General features: G+C 37.6%; 1 protein-coding gene across 3 annotated transcripts in view; it reads left to right on the forward strand.

Moving 5' to 3' along the window:
- BABAM2 (BRISC and BRCA1 A complex member 2) overlaps positions 1-19,403 on the forward strand; it is a 170,366-nt gene that overhangs the window by 119,079 nt on the left and 31,884 nt on the right. For all 3 annotated transcript variants that reach the window (XM_055726141.1, XM_055726139.1, XM_055726140.1), the window contains 3 exons: positions 9,271-9,370; positions 11,314-11,384; positions 12,701-12,783. In XM_055726141.1, the coding sequence (XP_055582116.1) occupies positions 9,271-9,370; positions 11,314-11,384; positions 12,701-12,783 (254 nt within the window). The remainder of the gene's footprint in view (positions 1-9,270; positions 9,371-11,313; positions 11,385-12,700; positions 12,784-19,403) is intronic.

Genomic DNA, 19,403 nt, shown 5'->3' on the forward strand with positions numbered 1-19,403 from the left:
CACCCAGGCTTCAGTGCAGAGGAATTTCCAGTGATCCTCACAATAAATAAATCCTCAATTCTTTCATTAATTTATTGAGTTCTGCTGTTTCAGAGAATACTGCTCACAGCATACCAGCGCTGTAGTCATCTTTTTCTTGTTCATGCAAAAATATAGAATTCCCAGCTCCTATCTTCATGCAATGTGTAAGCCATTGTTCCTTTGGGACAGGTCTTTAAGTAAATACATATTTCCCTTGAAGCAGAAAAACCAATGCCCAGTATTATTTTACTTAGAAGAATATGCTACTTGGAACACCTTTGATATATTCACAGTTAAGGTGGTTATAAATATACCTGCAAAACAGATAATTACTTTAAAAGTACATTTCTGAAGAACAGGAAGTTGAAAAGTGAATTTTCAGGTAACAGACTCGAACTTTTTCTCCTCGCAGTCCACGTAATGGAGAAATGGGGATAGTGCATCATTTTAAACAAGTTCCCAGTTTTGCATTGGCATCTCAAATCAGTGCACGATGAAAAAGCATTGCAGTTAGGTTACAGTTCACTTTCTTCAGCCAAAATCTTGTTCTGCCTTAGTTGCGACAAGTCTCCAGCCTCTTTCACACTTGCTTTTCTTCCTGAAATCCATACAGAAGACAATCACAGTATGTTAGGCTACATGATCTTTCTCCTGGCATCTTAAATGATTTCTTTAATCTTCACTTACTATTTTTTAAACTTCTTTGGAAGTAAAACCAAAACTGGACTGCATTATATTCTCTTTCTTATCTGCCTATGTTGCTTACCATCTGTAGCTTTTTCGATCAGTGATGTTTTCTGCAGCTCCATTTGTCTGGGTTTCTTTCCTACAACTTTTTCTGGTCATTTGGAGTTTTTTTGACTGGTGTTTACTCATTGCAGTTAATTCTCTATGAACCTCTTCTTCAACTTTTCTTCACTTCTCACATAGATTTCTCTTAATTTTCTGCCAAGTTTCCTTTAAGAAATAAGCAAAATGCTTTGGAAATACCTGTTTCTCTGTTGTAAGTGTTTAAGTCTTAAGTCTCCTTGCTGTAACCCGTGCTCTCCCTCCCCTGTTGTTCAGTCCCTGCTTTTCAGTTCTTCACTGTGCTGTGTAGTGTGAAATACTGGACTGCAGAAGTTCTTTGGGACAAGAACCATGCCCGCCAATTTTAACAGTGAGGCATCTAGCAACTTGTTCAGGTCTCATAACTGTTTTCCTTAAATAATACTATGCTGATGGAGCGTTAATATTACTAACTAATACATTGGGGGGGTGGGGTGTCTACTAAACTACTTTTTTTAGATTGTAAAAAGTGTCTCTACATTCAGTTCTTAGGCCATTTGTTAAGGATTTTCATTATTATTCACCCCAAATGACTGAACATATTACAGTTGCGATACACCTTGTTATTGGAGTTTTTTTGTGGCAGAACTGAGGGGGTCATATATGTGGTAACTTGCAACACAAAAGCAACATTTGTCAGAATTTTTGAGCCTTATAAGAGAGAATCATGTTCTTTTTATAGTCTGGAACTTTTCATACTCTCCTTTTGAACCTGTTCATACTGTATTATGAAAAATAATTGTATATTTTAAGCATAAAGGGTTTTTAATACTTTGAATCACTTCAAAATAGATTGCTTTTATACTTCTCACTTTGGTTCTATATTTTCAGAATGAGTAAGTGACCAGAATTTCTGTTCTGTGGAGTGTTTTATAGAGTGATATTGTTGACACAGCTTAAGTTAACCTGTATTTTAAACTGCTGCACACATTGAAGCCTTGCTGATAATTTCTCTTGCACTTGCTTGGACTTTTTGTGAAGTTTTTACCTTGAGGTATGATGGAGGTCCCGGAGGGCAATCAACTCTGCTGAGTTGCCTGCCTGCCTAGGCTGGCTGTTGTAAGCTATGAATCAATTTATCAAAGTGGGCCCTCTTACCCAGAGAAGAAAGCAGTGTGGTGACGGTTGCGGGCAGAGTGCTCGTATACTGTGTGCTGCCACCGTGTAACACGAAGTGTCCGATCAGCTGAATGTTATCCTTGTGTGGAGAACATTAGGTCTGAGGATGGTGGAGAGCTCCCTTTTCCACTGCTGGCAGCCCAATGTTTTACTCTTTTAACATGTCAGTTGAAACCTCTTAGTCCCCTTTATGCAGAACCTTTCTGTATGTGAAGACCCGTTAAGCAAGGAAAAGCCCCTTCAGCCCTGTTTTGTCCAACAGAGGACATACGAGGGGTTTCAGACTTCTGTACTATCAAGTAGTAGTAAGAAAAGCCTTATACTGCAGAAGTTCTTTCTCCTTCCAGCTCTGTGACTGGCCAGGGAAGGGAAGAAAGAAAGCATATTCTAATTTAATTATAGGGTTAGCTATCTATTCATCTCATGCTTCTTGGGCTATTTTTCCTTAAGGAGGAGTAGAATCCTGGGGACAGAGCTCATATCCCCTTTAAATCTTTCAATATTGGATCACCCAAGCTATGGTTTGTGTGTAAGCCTGCTAGGTTAAAGTCTGCTAGAACCCAGAATCTGTACAATTAAATCTTTCCTTGGTATAGCCACTTTGTTTGAAGTGGGAAATACACTATACAATATTTTTTTTTTTTTTTTTTTTTTACAATTTTACCTGCAGCAGAATACAGAAGTTTGAATAACCCAAGCAAAACCGTATTCATTAGCGCTTAGGGATGACTTCATCCCACAGCTTGTATACTATTCTATGAATGTTATTAAACTTCAATGTATTTCAGTATAAGCATCTGGACATTATAGGTGGGCAAGCAGAGAAACAGACTGGTTGCAATAACTTGCTAGAACATATGAAGTCAGCAGAAAAGCTGCACATAGAGCTCGACAAGTCTGACGCAGTTTTCTGCACAGTCTGTGAAACTAAAATACATTCTGGTTTTAGTATTTTCTTTTTACAGTGATTATTTCATATTTTTTTCCAGTCACTAGGCAGGAACAGCTCAGAGGTGTTTACCCTGAACCTCTAGTAGGTCAAGGAAAAAAAGATGGTATTATCCTTTCAGTTCTAATGGCCTGATGTTTAGTCTGAGTTTGACCGGGATTCTTTCTCCAAGTAAGTAAATTTGGCATAGTTTTCCTTCTAGGTCTATTTGTGAATGTTTGGGTTTTTTCTGTATGCTCAGCAGTGTAGATATCTCAGATTGTATCTGCTAGCTGAAAACATACATTTCCATTTTACCAGTGTTGAAGTAGAAATAAGTTAAAATTGTTTTTTTATAAATTGAATGGAAACTTTGTTTTGGACACGCTTCATCATGTAGTAGATAGGAGTGGACAAGCAATATGTTAATTATATTTGCTTTAAATGGAGTATTACTGGAAAGGGGAGAAAACACTGTCACAAACCTAGACTGACCAATTTTTCAGTAACAAGAATGAATTATTATACTGTATTGCTGATCGAAGCACTGTCCCAGGGCTTCTGCCAAGCGCCATGCTGTTCATGTGACAGGGAGGATTTGGTTATGGTCGAGCAAGTCTGAAAAATGGTGAACTGACAGCAAATCTGGGATCATGGTTAGTAAGGCAGCTTTTGTGGTCACGTGCTTTTATTTGATGTGGTTCCTTGTGTCTCCTGTGCCAAATGGTGTAATGTACTAAAGCGATGAAACTGCAAAAGAAAAAAAAAAAAAGTCAACTATTTACTTCAGCAACAAAGGAGAAAGAGAATGGGGAAGGAGATCAAAGCCCATAACGTGAGTCTCAAAACAGGAAAAAAAGAGTAAAAAGAAGGGAATTTCTTTCCACATGCTTTAGGCTACTCTTGCTTATAGCCATCATGAGTAATAAACCCTTTAAATACTTGTGTAGGTCTACAACATGCTTCAGTTTCAAAATAAGGCAGGTGAAAACTTAAGAGTTAAGAAGGGTGTATCCTAGTAAAAGCAAGAGCTATAGTCTGTAAAGTCTAAAGTCTACTTTCTGTCACTAGTACATAGATTTGAACATGTTTTAACATTGGCCACGCTGAGAGAAAAGCTCTTAGTTATTTTAAACCAGTGTAAAATGTCTGTCCATGCAGAGGCAAGTTTTTTGTTTATTTACATTTTCAAAGCTAGACAAATCTTCAACCGTATCGTTCACAATCATTGAAATTGCCATTTCCCTGTTTTATGTGGGTTTTGCAGACAGAGTACATTGGATTAGAAATATTGTGGAGTGCAATCGGTATTATGTACCATTTTCTTTTTGTATAGAGCTCTTTAATGCTACATTCACACTGTATTCAGCAATAAGTATGATTCTTCTTACAGTGCTGAACCTCTTTCCCAAGTACACATTTTTTACTCTTTCCTCCCTTGAAGCAAAAATAACTGCCATTATGCAAGGTACCTCCTTTTAAGAGCATCAAACTTTTCCACAGATCATCTTTTCTTTGTGATACTTCGTTCAGAGAGAAGTTTATGCAATCTTGGGAGATGGGAAATGGTATAACAGGTAAAAGGGAGGTGGGGGTAGGAGAGAGAGTGAGAGAGACCGTGAGAGCACAAAACATATAGACAGTTACTACGTCTGTATGGGTGCTTAACTGTAGTACCATAATCTGTGTTAGCACATAACTTTATAAACTGTGTTATTTTTATTCTTGCAGAACTCTGCAAAATGTAGGTGGTAGTTTGAAATAATCCTCATTTTTCAGACTCAGCTCAAAAGTTTACCAGCACTCAGAGAAACCTGCATTTTTCTGCTCGGAGAAAGGGGGAAATGAAATGGATTGCAAGGAAGAGGTGTGTGAATGAAAGGAGTTCAGGGGAACTAGGCAAGCCCAAGAGAGCATGGGGAGAGTTGTAAGGAAGGGGGTAGGGTGGGAGTGGGAGTAGAAGCATCTTCCTTCGTCACTCTGACTCTGCCTTGCCAAACCACCCTGTCTTCTAAGCTTGGGACTTGGAAGCATCCTTCTTCTATAGTAAAGTGATCTTTTTAAGCAAGGGGAAATAACTGGTTCTTTACACATAAATACTCAAGAACAAAAACAGTCACTTCTGTAGACCTGCAAATTAATGATATGCCTTTTTTTAAGGATCATTTCTTAAGAAAGACATTTTAATGTAATTATAAGCTATCAAGAAATGGGAAAGAATTTTGCATTTTCAATGCTGGCCTGAATAAATAGATCCATTGAGGGACAGACAGAGCAAGTCACTTGGAATGCACCAGTCAACAGCAGAAATGTAAACATACTCCAGCTAAGCTCTTTGCACATGTATTTCAGCATGTTGCAGAACAAAACTGCTATTAATGCAGGCTGACTGCTGCTCATGTTGAATTTAGTAGTGAGTTCTTCACAAAACCCAGTTTAATTCACAGACAGTGGATCAGAACCATCTGATACTCTGGAAACCCAGAAAGGCAGGAACTTGCTTCAAAGGAGTCACTGGTCCATCTTAAAATGAGGTGTATGAAGTTGGTTTGCAGAGCTGAAGCAGATTTAGAATAATCTGTGTTCCAGTGTGTTCATAGCACCGTGGATCATAGGTATTTATCATGATCTGGTACTAGTCCTAATGAAATAGCATCCACTAAGACTTGCTTCATGAATTATGATAATTGTAGGAAGCCACTATCAAAATCTGTTAACATCTTAGCCTTTAGAAAGTAGCAGGTTACTAGGAAAAAATTGTGTGTAAATTAAAGACAATTCAATTGGTTGTACTGAAACCAGACTTACTCTGGCAGCTGTAGAGGAGCGATATTAATTAGTTTGTTTAAAGTCAAAACAACTTCCTCCTCATATCTCTTCACAATTTTTTGGTTTTTTTGGTGCCTATATAAAACGTAAATCACCAAACCTGATAGTGTGGTGCAATAGTTGGTTTTATTCCTGGGTATTAAAATGTGTTTTATTTGTGAGGGGTGGATAACAGTGACACCAAGAAGGAAAGCTTAATCACAAGCAGAGGTATGTAAGTTCTGTGCTCCAAGAGGCGCAGCTATCTGGAAAGCAGGTCTGATGTGCAGGAATATTTAGCTTGTGCTGGTGAAATCTCTTGGCAAATAGAATGTCCTTGACTATATAAGGCTTCTTGCAGCGTTTTTTGTCTTACACTTGGTTTTGGTTGGGTTTTTTGGGTTTTTTTATTGGGCTTTGAGGGGCCTCAGAAAGCAGCATCAGATACTGAGCTGCATGCTGAAATTCCCTCTCCTAATTTTCTCCATTTTACGTATTTCATTGCATCTTTTAAAGATCCTTCTTATTTGACCTTCAGTAAGTCACTTCCTTCTTCTTCAGCTGCAGGTTTATTATAGGGTCAAAGGAATTATTATAGCCTCTTGCCGTGTCCCGTGATTGTGAGGTGCTACAGGTATGTTCCTTTGGCATGACTGAGACATAGTACAGCATAGTCAGATCAAACTCTGAGCAATAACTTTCTTACGTGTTTAAAAATAATAGATAAATACCAGTTTCATAAGGCAGATTAACCTTAATTGCTGAATGTTTATAGAAGGTTTTGAGATGGTCAGAGGCAAGGTCCTGTGCAAATGCAGTTTTATAAAAGTGCTTAATAAGCAGATTCTCTGACCCCATAGAGGCAACAAAGATGCCTGTCCACTCTTAATTTTCCCTACCCATAATTATTTCTACAGAACATAAATTACATACTATACAGCTTTATTCTGTTTTCAGAGGATAATTACACTAGACATTCCAGCCTTCTTTCTGTGGAGGGACCTCTTTCTCAGAAACCACACCTTGTAGCTGTCTGTTTTTCATTTGAGAAGGGTTGAATTCCCATTTATGTCAACAAGTTTTAATAGATTGACTACTTTCAGAACTAATTCAAAAGGATTCAGGTAAAATGGAAAGCCTTTATTCACAAATCATAATAATTCAGTCTGGAAGATGTATTGAAAGCTGGTGGTACTAGGAGTGGAGTCTTTTTTGCATGTGAAATCTGTTGAGAGATTACTCCTGATTTCGTGTCTGCAATGGTACCCAAGAGAGGAGCCTGTAATTCCTGTTGGAGTCATCTGAGCGTCTCCAGTGGTGTTTCCATGCTGAGGGGAAGCCTGGATTTGGTTGCAAATGAGGCAAGGCAGGGTGCAGAATGGACAGTACCATTTGCTCTGTGTATGAGATTGGAGGCTTTTATGGATATATTTACATAAGCATTTAAGGAGTTGAATAAACTGAAAGCCCATGTCTTTAAAGCAAGGTTCACAACTCGCTTGTAACATTCTAGGGGGGACAAGTCTTTCATTCTCCAACATTAATGACTGATGGACCCAGTATACTTCCAATTTCTTAAGAGTAAACTACTGTTTCAGAAATATTCCAACCTAATAATAATAACCTAATAGTCACGCGTCAATGTTTTTAACATCCACAAGTAGCAAAATTATATTCCTATGTAATTTTTTCAGTAAGGGTGTAGCAGCAAGGAAACGGAATTCTGTTTGAATGAAATGAAAATTAAAAAAAGAAAATCCTGTTCAAGTCTTACTTCTGCTGGAAAAGTTTGTTTGTTTTTTTTTTATGTAGCTGTGGTGTAGTCAAGGCACTTTTTTTTTCCATCGTTGCATATGCAAAATCCAGACCTGCAGAACTGTTCCATGTGGTGAACAGTCTGCTGAACCCAGACTGTTTTGCCTGAGTAGCAGATTTCCATATACCTCATTATGAGTTTGGGGTTTTTTGATTTATGTAGGCTCTGTTCCTTCAAAGGGATGTATGACTGTAGACCTTTGTACCTACCAAAGTGATATCTTATCAAGTACTAAGGGAAAATACAAGGGCAGGTCCCGTTGGAGAAGAGCCTTATTTTGCAGAGAAGAACTTGCTTTCCAGCCAGTTTAATCTTTCATGGAAACAGCATGTAAACAGAAGGCCACAAAGCAACTTCGCTTTTGAAGCTTCTTAATTGTACGCAACAAGCTTCTAGATGCTTAGTGAATGATGTAAGCTGCAGTGTCTAATGCAAATTCATATCCCTTTTGAGTGGTAAAAGACTCTAAGAAAGATTTAGGTCAGTACTGCTAAAAGAAAGCAGCATGGACTGCAACTGGTTGTTGCCTTACACAACCTGATTTAAGTACAAAGTGCTAAGTCTTTCCACACCAAAGAAGTTGTTATCGTCAGCAATAGCAGGCGTGCTTCAGTCTTCCACCCTATGAGAAAGGCAATTGGTTAAGGTGCCTAAATACATCTCTCAAGTTATCTTATTTCTGTGGATTCTTGCCATTCAGATTTCCAGTCTGTGCATGATATTAAATCTTCATTTGCATTATTTCCTTCTGGAGATGAACAAAATCATAGAATCAGGGAACATAATCATGAAACAGTGCAGACTGGAGAGAGCCTCTGGAGGTTATCTGGCCAAGCCCCTCGTCAGAGCAGGGCCAGCTTAGGTCAGTGTGCTCATGGCAGTTGTTCAGCTGAGCTTTGAGCACCTCCGAGGATGGAGGTTCCCCAGCCTCTCTGGGCCTGTCTTCCAGTATTTGATTACTCTAATGGTGAAAACATTGTTTCTAATATGTAACCAGAACTTACTTTGTTGCAACACATCTGCATTGCCTTTCGTCCTGTCGCTGTGCACTTCAGAGTGTAGCCTGTCTCCATCTTCTCTGTATTGTTCAAGTAGATAATTGAAGGCATCAATGCGCCTTCAGCTCCCCTCTTCAGCTGCCCCTTCCACAGTGTTCTCTTAAGACTGAACAAGCCCATTTCTTTCAGCATCCCCCCTTACGTGGTATACCTAATAATCTTTCTGGCCCACTGCCCCCTTGATCTAGTAGGTTAACATCTGTGTTGTGTGGGAGGTCCAGAACTGGAGTAGATGGCATGACTGACATTTGCATCTGGCCATCTATTACTCCTCAGTCCAAATTATTTTGATTACTTTTAGCTGGTTCAACTGAAGGTGGCTTTTCGAATAACTAAAGACTCGAAGTCTACTCCTCCCTCAATAACAAGGTATCTTAACTGCAGTGCTCCACATCTTATTGATGAGGGCGAAGAAACAGAGCTGTTACAACCAAAAAAACTATTTCCTGAGAGAATGCTTTGCATTAGTGGTACTCTTGATTAAAATGGTTTGATTACAGTCGGTCATGGTATAACTTGTTTTTATAGATGGTACAACTCAATACTTTTTATATCACCACAACATAAAATACATGCTTCCTTGTCATGGCCCTCTGACTTCAAGCACAGGGAAAGAGGACAGTGTAGAAATCAACTTTCAAATCCCAGGGACTGTATGTGTAATGTACTGTTAAATTAACTTCTGTTTCTAGTGCGCTTGGAGGATCGTCTGCCCTTCACATCCCAGCCTTTCCTGGTGGAGGTTGTCTTATTGACTATGTACCCCAAGTATGCCAGCTGCTAACAAACAAGGTAAGTTAATAAGGAGAACTCGATTTTTTTTTCCCTTATGTGCTGTACTGTATTGTGGTTTTTCTTCTGCCAGGTAGCCCAAGCAGTGCATGCTTAAGGTGACCTACACAAGGAACTCTTTCTTCATAAGAGTTGAACACCTAAGCAGGCTGTTGCATACAATTACTCTTCCAGGTAAACTGGAGTGTTTGGAATCAGGCCCTGGAGGGGATTTTTCTTGTTGTGACATGTTACAATTTAAGATAAAATGTTACTGTGTCGTACACCAGTACATTGTAGCATACTACTTCGCTAGTAAATACAAATGTGTAGCTTGCATATTATTTTTCCGCTTGGAAGTTCTCACACCGTAGTCATCACTATAGGTTTTGAGTACTTCCAGTGATTTTCTTCTCAGACATTTCATCCAAATGAACTGAATCAGCAGTCTACTTGGACGTTTATACAGTAATAGCTACTTAAGGTTGCTGAAAAGGTTGTGTTCTGGTTAGCTTACTCTTTAAACAAAAAAGAGTGAGTATAGTATTTTGAAAGCTTCTCCATTGTTTAAGTGTAGTTTTCAAAAGAAAGCTTAGGGGCCAGCATCTAGGAATTTGCCTGTTACAGACCTCCTATTTGTTTTTGTTTATTATTTTTACCTTCAATTGTCCAAATGAGGAAAATAATTTTATCTTTTAGAAAAACTTCTTCAATTTGTGTTTCCATAATTATATTGGAATCTATCTTTAGAATTGTTTTTGTTGTGGTTCTCTGTTAAAAATACTCTCTGTTTTTAAAATCTGTAAGTACACAGGACTGTTTTTATCCTTTCTTAAACAAAGACACTTAAGCAAACTTACCATGTTTTCCTTTTCCCAAAATAAAATCTCAGATCCTACACAATGCCTTCCAAATAATCATAGTTTTTAATAAATTAAATAGATGTCAATTTATAAGTAGAATTTCACATTAAGGGGGTAACAAGATAGCTCTCAGCAATGATTGTATCATGTTTTCAAAAAATTTAGAAAAGCATTTGCCAGCCAAGGTTTTCTAGTGTTACCACAGCCAAGAAAAATACTCTTCGTGTTCTTTTTGTGTTCAGTGCAGGAAAAGAGTTTTTCAGTGTTAGTTTTCAGTCTGGAAGGCAAAGGGGTTTACATAGGGAATCACATATGGAACCATACTGTACTTGAAGTAACCAGTTGTAAATGAGATGTTTTTGCAGCCTGACAGCACATGCATTGTTTCTGTCATGGGTCAAACCTTGTTCACACTATTCTGCTAAGTAATCCCATTCAAACCAATAAGAAAACATACGTGGTGGAAGGAGAATTTTGCCTCAAGACTTCCAAGTTTAGCATTGTTGGATTTTGTCTGTGCCAGGATGGAAGGCTTTCAAAATCCAGAATGCCTCAAAAACTGATGCTCACAGCTGAGTAGGTGGCTCCCTGAGTCAGCATCAAACCCTTGAGAGAGCTTCATGTTAGGAAGATTCTGTTGGAGGTGCAGTCTTCAGAAAACACCCAAGATCAGTTGTGAAATTTTTTTTTTTCTTTTCTTTTCTAACCAGAATGTTATTTTGACACTTAACCAACTGTCAGTTCAGGTAATTATGATTTGCCTGTCGCAGCTTCCTGCTCAGGCTTCAAGGCAAGGCCGCATTTCTCTGCTTCGCTCTTTGTCTTGTGCAGTTAAACAGCACTTGGGTATATTGTGAAAGACCAAGTTTCACTCAGAAGTGAGTGGAGAGATTTCTTTACAAGATCTTCTGTGTGCAAGATCCAGTGTTTGTTTTAAAGGCCTTTTAGGATTCTTTAGGGAAATCATGCAAGCTGAATGTAGGATTCAGATCTACTGCCGTGTCAAACACAAATCTTGACAAGGAATACATGACAAATTGGGAGCATTGCCTTTTTAAATCTTTCATAGGTCTGAATTTTTTTCTTTCTTTCTTTTTTAAGGTGCAGTATGTTATTCAGGGATACCATAAGAGAAGAGAATACATTGCAGCTTTCCTGAGTCACTTCGGAACGTAAGTTTTCTTTTGATGCATTATTTTCTGTAGCATGAGGAGAAGCCTTGTTTTCAGCACATGGTCTTTGCTTGTGTGAATACTGTCCACTGGATAAGATGAAATCTGGTCGTTTTTCACAGAATGATGTGTATAGATTGTCTCCCTGTAGCAGTACTGGAATGAAGTTCAGTGTTATTTCACCTCATATATGTGAAATATATACACGAGCAGTGTGTTGTCTCCCGGGAGAAGGGGCTGTAGGGTTGTGGTTGTGTTGAATTCCTGCAGTTCAAAGACCTGTGGCTGGCATGATGACACATCAACTTCACAAATCAACTAATCAGAGGTACTTGGCACTGTGAAGGGTAGGCACTTTGGTTTCCCACCTAAACCCTGACTTGAATGAGAGTCCAGGAGCCAACGTGACAGCGACTGCCTGGCTAGCAGTGCTTTTCATTGTGGGGAGGGCGGTTCTGCTTCCTAGTGGTGATGCCAAATGACATGGATATTTGAGAGCCCTTAAATCTCAGGTCTGTCAAGCGAAGGTAGGAAGACAGGTGGCTTCTAGCATGCACCCAAATTTTATCTATGTAACTGTAGATAGATAATAATGACTTGAACTGGACATGTGAGTAGATAGTCGATCAAGCTCAGTCCTTATGAAACCAAGATACTTCTTTTTTTTCTGAGAAAATTGTAGTATAGAAATGGCCCAGGTGTACCTATGATTTTATTTCACATACAGAGTGCTTCGTGAGTCCTGATACGGCTTGAGACTTTTAGGGAATATCAGCTCCTGATGGATTAAACTTTTAATTTGTCTATTGAAGAAGTCTTCTATGTATAATCTATTGTATGCCCTCATGTTTTGCTTTTATATATATACTTTTTTGAATGTTCAAATCTAAATTCTTCTTAGCCTGCACGTTTTCAATTTTACCCTATCACTTACTACAGAGTTAATAAATTATCTTAATTGGAGTAGCATACAGAGAATTTGTTTGTACAGTTTTTGTCAATATAGTACTGTAGATGCATTAGCAGGTTTCCTTTCATTCTAAAGCCTGTTTATATAAACTGAATATGTCCTTTCTTTGGGTAAGAGGCTCCAATACCACAGCATAAATAAGATTATTAAGAATAAAAGTCTAATCTAATTTTCATTTAGCTGGAAAATTGTAACTGTTAATAAATAAAACATACTGGAAGCTTCTGAACAAACAAAAAAACCCAATCCCTGTAATGCAGAATTTACATATTTATCATTCAATGTTTAAATGAATGGTAAGTAAAAATTGTATTCATTTTTTCTGTTCTTTTGTTGTTGTTGGTAGTGGTGTGGTGGAGTATGATGCAGAAGGCTTCACAAAGCTTACTCTGTTGCTGATGTGGAAAGATTTTTGCTTCCTCGTTCACAGTGAGTAACTCTTTGCCTCAGGCATAAATGTCTATCCTCTTGAAGATACAAGTTCAAAAGGGAAAAAATACAATTACAGGAAACCATTTAAAAGTTTTAGCTATTTTTATCTGGTGCTTAATGTATTTTTGATGTAACCATGACACTTTGAAAACACAAAATCCTGATTGTATTTGGAGAGGGGGAGAGGATCCACACCAATAGCATACTGCCTGCTTTACAGAATGCTGAAAGTGTCGTGGGAAAGTTTTCTGGTAATGTGGCTCAAGTTTAAGTTCACAGTTGTAGCTTGTCCTTTCAAAAGTGTCAATAATGAGGACCAATATTGTACATAACCTGGGAACACCTAAAATCTTCTGTTATTGTTAGCAATTAATGCGTTGATAGTAAAGACACTTTAGGGTAAATATATTAAATGAGAAATAACACTATACTGTCATTAGGAGCCAAAAGTTATTCCTGGAGTGAAACTGTGTAGGCAAAACTGTCTACCAGTTTGTTACAATATGTAGCTAGATTTGCTGTCATTCTTAAATAAATGTATAGGAATTACTTCATGTAAAAATTAGTAACTGTGGCTTTGTTACTGCCTTAAACATGTTATCTTAAGTAGCAATTATTATTTTTCCCTATGGTAAGGTGAAATTCACAGGTATCAAAGAAATTTTGGTCTGGGGAAATGCAGTCATTTTACCCTTTATTTTTGGTTGTTACACTTATTATCGTTGTTTGACATAATTACAGTGCAATCTGGGCAGCTGCATCATTGGCATTTGTTAACGCTAGCACTGGGATATTTCAGATGACAGAATTTTTAAATGTGGGTAGCTTTTCATGTGAAAAACTAATGATGTCTTAATGACATCATAGAAATTTGTCCCAGAGTTTTTAAAGCAAGAAGTGGGGATTGCTATTGTTCAGAGAAGTCCTTCACCCTGTGTAGTATTGGAGATCATAAAAAATGGTTTTACTGATCCCTTTCTTTGTATCACCTATGATTTCCAGACAGTAATGATTGTAAGAGGTCTAGAAAACTGAAGCCTGAAATTAAAAGGCTTACATCACGTTAGTATGATTTACGTTGTGGAAAAAAAAAGAAATAAAAATGGTATTTTTAAAAAAAATTGCCCTTATTACATCTTCTGACTCTTCAGCTGCAGTTGCGAGTTGGTCACTGGGCAGTTGTCTTCTATGAGATGATGCTTCTTTATGTACAGCATTCTTGAAGATTTCCTACCTTTCTTACTCCCCAGTATGTCTGGCTTAATTTTATCAGTGTTAAAATTCCCTTGGATTTGATTTTTTGCTGTGGCATAACAGAATTTAATAGATGTTGAATCTAGATGTTGGATTTAAGGGGAATCAAAATGCAAATTTCTATTAAATAACAGAGGAAGTTTTAACTGTGTCATGTTCAGAGTATTCAATTTAACTGGCACGAAAGCTACAATTATAACTGAAGAGTTTATCACTATGTATTAACCCCATGGCCTTAGAAATCATACAGTGGCTTGGCTGTGTAAGCCATTGCATCACCCGCTTGTTGAACAATCCACTGCAAAAACATTTATGTTCCATGCGCTGAAGGATATTGCAATGAAAGGACCAAAACCTGCACTTCATTTCCTGAGTGAAGTAATGCGGGCTTTCATCTCTTAACCACTGACATAACTATGTATATTATGGTTGAATATTTAGCAAGCATTTAATAAAATGTCTGGGAGAGATAGCCGTAAGTTGAAAACTGTTCTACTTTATGTATCTATGTGTGTATGTACACACACACACACACACTATGGTATGTAAAGAAAGTATTCAAAGGAGAATAAATAGGTCAGCGTACAGCAAGCACTGTGGCAAATCAAATGAAAAGAACCATAGTACATTTTCTGGTAAATTAATTTTGGTTAGAATTTTAGGTTTAATTGAGATTTTGAGATATATAAACTCTAACATGAGTTGTATTTCTGTTAAAAGTTTATTTCAGAGATTTCAAAAATAACTAAGCATTTTTTGTCAATTATTTGCATTAAAAGTTTGGAAACTAGGAAGCAAAACACAAGTAAAGTGAAGTTACTCAGAATAGCTTTATTGAGTAAACTGAGTTAACGATAAAAGGAGAGAAATGGGAAAGTAATTCTGAATTACCAAAGCCCAATAACCTCAGAACAATTTCACTTGCTTAAAAAAAAATTGATTTGTGCTTTAGTTACAGAATGAAGAGCAAAGTCTACTCACTCTACCTTAAAACACGGGAGAGCTACCAAATTGCAAACTTAATCATTAGATTAATGTAGCTGCCAAAGTTACCATATTAGATCAAAGAGCAGTCAAAGGAACTGTTGCTTTTGTGGTTTAGTTTAAGAATTAATCAAGTGTTTTCAAATATATGGCAGAAGAAATAAACATTCAGAGAAGTTCATGCATCCACATGGAAGAGGAAATCATTAATCAGGTTTAGTGCTTTTGATATTGATACTGTTTACGAGTAAATCTCAGTATGAAGCTTTGTAAGTAAAATTCAATATACTGCTGCTTTCCTTCTCTTCTTGTTTATAAATCAGCTATAATTAGTTTTTGGAGGTAGCTGTTTCTTCATATTCATGTTCCTCCGTACACTTGCTGTATTTATACCATATGTGAATGTAAACGCAAGTTACAATAGCAGTGCATAATTAAGAATTAAGTAGCCTTATTGATATGGACAGAAGAATAGGACTCCAAAGCAACTTGTATATAGGCTTTTTAAAGATTAGTTTTTATCTTACGAGATCTTTGGGGGCGGTTATCAGCACAAAGGAGAGTGACAGAAATCGGACCAGTTACAACAGCAAATGAAATACTGCTTGTGTTAGTGGTTATTTGTTTAAGACATCTTGAAAAGGACAGAGATTAAACTAAAAAGGTTTTGTTTCATTGAACAATATTTCAGGGGATGGAGAATGTTGGAAGCTGCCAGTATTTGTATCTTCAGTTTGTATGGGATCTCAGCCTTAGGGTGAAGTTGGTGGGAGCACTTGCTGCCACTGACCTTGGCTAACTGTAAGCAATTTCAGGTTCTGTGCTGGGTAATACCAGCGACCCAGGAGGTCCAAAGTGCTGGTCATGTGAAAGCTAAAGTTATGTTAATCAATGAGTTTTCTTGCCATGGGAGTGCTGACTGAAGTAGCTTTTTGTCCACCCTCATAACTGTGTGTGCGGTTATGTGGTCACCTCTGTAAGAGAACAGGTGAGAAATAAGCAGCAACTCAGCAAGAAGGAGGTTTTTAGACAGGAGAGAGAGAAGCAACAAGGAGCCTAAAGCATTAACAGGTTTATAGGAGGTTATACCTATGAATATCAGGCTTTGGGCGGACACCCACTTCTGGATTCAGGGTTTTTTGGTGAAAGTCGTCAATACCAAACAGGAATGCATCAGAAGCTGGCTACTGCTATCTGCATATGTTTGTCAGCAGAGCAATTTGTGCCAATACAGTCAATTTACGTGGTTCAGATTGATGACCCGAGCTAAACAATCGGCGTTCGCTCACAGAAACCTCTTTTGGATCCGGATTAGCACATCTGCCCACAGTCTCCCAAAACATCTTGGAAAATAAAGACAAAGAGTATTTGGTAGCCATGTTTTGTCCGATGAGGCTTGGGAAGAGGATTAAAAATAAAAAAGTACATTTTGGGAAAGAGCATTAGCAGCTGTGAAGGCAAGTGTACACTACTGTGCAAAGGAAATGCAGTTTATTCCAGTGGTGTTCAGAGAAAGAGGAATATATGCCTACTCACTGTAAATAAACAAAATTGTGTTGAAGTAATTCCTTCTATCAATTCCCTTTCCAAGCAGAAGTTACTCATTAGGCTTCAGATACTGTTCTCATCACTCAGTAAAGCAACAATAATCCTTAGATTTTAGCTAAATCTTAAGTTTTCAGGCACCTGGTGTAGTTTAAGATATTACCTGACCTTTAAAAGAGATTGCCCCACTTCTGGAAAGTCAACAGAGTTAAAGAGCATTTGTCAGCCCCATCATCTATTCCTCTAGCAGCTGTTCAAGTAAACAAGTTAAGATTTTTTAGTAGTAAATAGCTAGCAAGAAGGTTTGGTAAAGTCTTAAATGGAAGATTTTTCCTAGATGAACGTGTGTCTGATCGCTTAATGTTTGCTATTTGGATTTAGGAGAGCTTACGTGAGAAGTCAAAACTGTTTTCTTTCATCTGAGATTATATTTATTGTTCTTTTTTAAATTGCTTCTGCAGATTCCTATTTGAAAAATCACATGCTGCCACACTAACTCCACAGTCACTGAGAAAATAAAAATGTTTAAGAAATAACTTGTTTATCTGAGCAATTTGGAACCCAGAACATGAGACTGTTTCGTGTAGGTGTTCCTGTAAATGTTTCAGTAAACCTTTATCTGCCTGTAGTTTTGGCCATAGGGCCCTCGATCTTATACAGGACCGATGGATCTTGTTAAATGTAAGTGTGAGAAGTGTTTGTTGTTTTGATCTAGTATTTAAGGCAGTTGGGATATGCTCAGTGACTCCTGCATGCCTCTGGAATATGAATAACCTTTGAATGAGGTGGGTCATTTTAGACATACATTTTCTTCAGTTTTCTGTCACGTAAGAGTTGCTCACATACTTTTTGGAAGCTGAAAGGAAAATAGGCTTCAAGAGTTGCTGCTCCTCATCGATATCAGTGGCTGGCCGTCATCACAATTAATGCTTCACATTCCAGGGGGACAAATTTCCTCCAAAGATTCAATATTACATTGACTTTACTTCAGGGAAGTTAGTCTAATTATGAAGAAGTCTCTTCAAGAAAAGGTACGGGAAAATAAACAGTTCTCTCTCCAAGTTGTATCCTGAAAAAGGGGCAGTGTTGAGTGGAATATTTCCATCAAATAGCTTCTGGAAGCTTTTATCTGATGAGGGTTTTTTGGCTTCTTTACATAGTGCTTTTATTTTATTCTCGTTGTTCCTTAAATGAAAACAGGAATTTATAACTCTAGGAAAACTAAGGGAGAAGGAGAAAGTTAACATAACAGTGTGAATAACAAGGTATGGGAGAATGGAGTCATGTGTGGTGGTGTTAGGAAAGCAGGATAGTTCAGCAGAAATTTCAAGCATAACAAAATAAGTATTTCAGGAGTCTAGTATGAGAAGTTCGATGTTGATCAAAAAAGCCTGCAAAGATTGTGTAGGGATGTCATTTCATTATTAAATGAAAAACTGGAGATAAGCAAAGTGATGCACAACTGGCTGGCAGAAGTCACAAGACTTTTGGATCTTATGCTTGGGAGTAATTTTTTGACTGTTTAAGCGGGTGTGTCTCGCGAGGTGGTCTTTTCCTCTGACTCTCCGTACTTTTAATCTATACCATGTATTTCTTTGACTCTGGTCTTGAAAGTTCCTGAGCACATGTTGTTCTACCTACAGCAAAATACACCCTGAGCGGAAGGGATCTCTTCAAAACTTTGTACATTGTTTTCATCGCCCTAAAACAAAGCATTCTCTAACGTTTTCTGTGTAGCAAGATGCATATGGCTTAACTGAAGTCAATGAAGGCTGCAGATACACCGTGGTGCTGCGGATGAGGCAGTGTGATGGAACAGTGGCCTCAGTCGCAGGCCCATGGTTCTGCACTTAACTAGGCATAGGCGGGGGCTAATCCCCGGACTGAACTGCCACATTTGGAAAATTGATTAGTGTTTGCTGATAATTTTTGTCCATTGCATATTTTTCTCCTTTATTTCTAAGGGTCACTGCCAATTAATGTAGTTTGAAATTTGTGTTGAAAGCTGATAATTTACTTTTTGTCATTAAGAGTACATTAAACATTGTGTTCCTTTGATTCCATTCTGGGTATGTATTTGTACATGAGCTGAATGAGATTTTTTCTGTATTTAGATATTCATAATGGATGCAAGTGAACCTAAAACCAGAAGTTTTCTTTTCTTCTTTTTCATTTTCTCTGTGTTCATTTTGTAATCATGTCACTCAACATAAACTAGTTTTAGGTGTGTGTTTATAGTTCTGCTAAAAAAAGGGAGAATGGACACAAGGTGATTCGTAAAACTTGGTATGAACAGCAACAAATAGGAAACAACTGCTGTGATAGAAATTAGGTTTTACAAGTATTTTATGATGGCCTTGGATGGGCTGGCAAAATATTTTTAAGTGTCACTTTGCTGTGGATGACCTTTTAAATTTCTGAGAAACACATATATTTGCCATACTTTTAAAACTGTATTATATTGCTGTAGACATTAATTGTTCTTCCAGGAAGTACAAGCACACTTTAACAAATGAACTGAAAGGTTTTATAATAACTTCTTATAAAATTGCACTTTTGTGAAAAGTGAACAGTTGCTTTTTCTTATCTAATAGATATATCTAGAGTACTACTACTATGTGCCCGAACAGTGACAGATAACTAATGAATTCTAAGAAAAGATGCCTGAGATGGGCATATAGCGATATAATCCTATTTTATCCACTCAGTTTTTGAAAAAATGTAATTAGGTCACAGAAAGTCATTGACGGAGTTGGGATTTGAGTGCAGATTGTGGTGCTTTTTCTTCTTGCTCTATGTCTATGGCTTGTGTCTACACATTTTGACGTTGTTTC

This window comes from Falco cherrug, chromosome 13 (assembly GCF_023634085.1).
Source record: "Falco cherrug isolate bFalChe1 chromosome 13, bFalChe1.pri, whole genome shotgun sequence".
NCBI lineage: Eukaryota > Metazoa > Chordata > Aves > Falconiformes > Falconidae > Falco > Falco cherrug.